At 39.2% G+C, this 2,875-nt stretch overlaps 1 protein-coding gene across 1 annotated transcript in view; it reads left to right on the top strand.

Annotated features, from left to right (window-relative positions):
• Positions 1–2,875, top strand: part of top3b (DNA topoisomerase III beta) — a gene marked incomplete in the record, with an annotated part of 53,272 nt that overhangs the window by 6,521 nt on the left and 43,876 nt on the right. The window contains 3 exon segments of the mRNA XM_014027532.1: positions 360–466; positions 585–659; positions 858–1,054. Coding sequence (XP_013882986.1) covers positions 360–466; positions 585–659; positions 858–1,054 — 379 coding nt within the window.

Below are 2,875 nucleotides of genomic sequence, written 5' to 3'. Positions count from 1 at the left end.
TATATAAACAATCATCTGTCAGTGCATAATCTATGAGCAAATAAGTAGCTTTAGAATAGGGAGATTTTCTGTTGTAAAACTGAGTCAGAAATCAATTTAGGACAAAGAACCGGTGATGCAAGAATTCATCATATTGTTAGAATTGAATAACTAGTAGTAATCATTTCTGGTCATAGCAAAGCAACAGCAGCAGGTTTGATTTTAGTGAAGTGTTTATATTATGTTTTAAATTTATCTTTAAAGAAAATATGTAGAGGCACAATAGTCACATACACGCATCAGAATGTAATGTATTTGTCTCATTCTAATCTAACAGTTGTAATTTCAGTCTTCCTGACTGTTTTGTCCTCCTTTTCCAGGGAAATACAACAACTGGGACAAGGTGGACCCTGCAGAACTCTTTGGTAAAGCTCCAACAGAAAAGAAGGAGGCCAATCCTAAACTTAACATGGTGAAGTTTCTCCAAGTAAGTTGACCGGTCTTCACAAGGTATTAGTTCTTACTATATGTCTTATGACTGCTGTCATTCCATCTTAGTTTCATTCTGTGTGTTTTTCACCCCATGTTTCTCATGTTTTTGTCAGGTTGAAGCCAAAGGCTGTGACTATGTTGTTTTATGGTTGGACTGTGATAAAGAAGGGGAGAACATCTGTTTTGAGGTAACTAAAGCCCCTATTTACACAGAATATTCATTAGTAATCTGTGTTTAAATTTAAGTAATATTAAATATTATTTTAATGTAGTTTAAGGCAACAATTGTTTAACACAGGAACAATAAAAACATAATTTATCTTGATTGTTTTATTTTCATGAATATTAACTATCAAATCATTGGTTCTTTTTGTTTTGATTCCCAGGTTCTGGATGTCATCCAACCAGTAATGAATAAAGCAATTGTCATGGATCAGACTGTGCTGCGTGCCAAATTTAGTTCCATAACAGACACTGACATCTGGAATGCTATGAACTGCCTGGGAAAACCGAACCGGAATGAAGCCTTGGCAGTTGATGCTCGTCAGGAGCTGGATCTGCGTATCGGCTGCGCCTTCACTCGGTAACACATCTCGTCTCCTGGTGTTTCCCCTACCATTTTTCAGCCGCCTGCCAATCYAAGAATTTCACAGGTTGTAGTCATGTTAATTTAAATAACGCAAGATCAAGTCGAGTGCTGCGAGCAAGTGTTTGCAGGTCCGTTCATGTTCAGCAGTGTTAATCGGCATCGCAGCTATGAGCTAATGTATTAAAAAATGTAACCAGAGTCCTTTGTGAACTCAAAACACCATAACTCCAGGCAGCAGGAGCTCCTGTTAGTCCACAAGTCATGGACTCAAAAACCAGCTGATTTCCCTCTCTCCAGCTCACTCCTCTGCTGTGTCTCTCACACAAACAAACAGGAGCATTAACCCTTTAGGACCCAGATTAGAAACTGTTTAAAATGTAAATAAATTATTTTCAGTGATTGAAGGAAATTCTTTYGATAGTTGCACAGTCCATGTTGACAAGGCTTCCAAATTAAATTAAATTTGCATCGTTTACAGCCATCTTGTTTGGGTCTGTACTTCTCTCCTGTCAGTAGGGGRTGGTTGTTTACAGTGCACGCAATTCCGGTTAGCTTCTTAGCTTAGTCTCCTTCATGGTCAAGCTGGTGCACTACATACATCACGGCCAAACATTAGCGATTGGGTAAATYAGATCCAATCGTTTTAAACTTCAACAGATTCCACACCTCCAGCAAGTCATTGCTTCTCAATAGCYGAGGTTCCAGACCCTCTGTACGAAGCAAAGCGAAGAACAAGAAGCTGGTTTTTACCAGGCTATCTTTAACCAAACTTTTTTCTGAAAATAAGATCCCCTGTATATGGAAGTCTGCTTATGTTCTTCCTTTGTGGAAAGGTGGAAATCTGTCTGTAGTCAACAACTACAGACAGATTTCAAAATTATTTGCACTTTCCAAAATTTTGGAAAAATTWATTGTGGAAAACAATTTTAGATTCTCCAGGCTCAGTGTGTCCAAGCTGATGGGTCTTGTTCCTTCTTCCTGTTTTAAAGGGAGTACCTCAAGTTTCCTTACTAGTGCCTTCGTTGTTCAAAATTTATCAGTCATCACGCACAGCCTGTGTGATAACGTACCTGATGCCGAATCCCATCTTTATGTTGATGGTATGGTTATTTATACCTCATCTTTATCAGTTTTACAATTGTTTAAACTTCTGCAATCTGCTTTTGACATTGTTCAGTCACGTCTGGCTGGGCTTAAAGCTCATTTTGAAAGTCAAAGGTCARTCATGTCTTTTACAAAGCCCTCCCACATTCAGGTACCTCTCTGTTATTGACTGCAGTGACCTCCTTCTCCAGCAGAGTGAGCTACTGGCTAAATATGGTCAATCAGCACACGACGCACAGTCACATGGTTGTTYAGCATTCATTTTTGCACACACCTTTCATAGCCTYTGAGACCCTGTGCTGAGCTCCAGGGAACCCCATCCGCTGCGGTATACAACACTGCACAGAGTTTSTTTCCGCTGGAGTCTACAATGCAGAAATGTTTACTTTTAAAATTCTGAGACAAGTCACCTGCTGTTATTTTTTTTTTCACAAACCTGTCCCAGTTAAAGCTTCACGGTTTTTATAAGACAGATTCTTCTGTGCACAATGTCAGTTTAATCTCCATTCCTGAGTTTTTGATTGTTTGACTATCTTTATAAATGTCTGCTTCCTGGTGGCCTACAACAGTCAGCTTCTGGAAACAAGTAGTTTTTTGAAGTGAATGGTTGAAGCTAAATGCAGCGTCTGACAGCTTTCTGCATAAACAAACACTTCCATGTACTTCTGACCAATCAAACAAGTTCTTGTGTGTGTGTGTGTGTGTGTGTGT

Source organism: Austrofundulus limnaeus, unplaced genomic scaffold, assembly GCF_001266775.1.
Source record: "Austrofundulus limnaeus strain Quisiro unplaced genomic scaffold, Austrofundulus_limnaeus-1.0 Scaffold659, whole genome shotgun sequence".
Lineage (NCBI taxonomy): Eukaryota > Metazoa > Chordata > Actinopteri > Cyprinodontiformes > Rivulidae > Austrofundulus > Austrofundulus limnaeus.
This window is presented reverse-complemented; position numbering and strand designations above follow the sequence as displayed.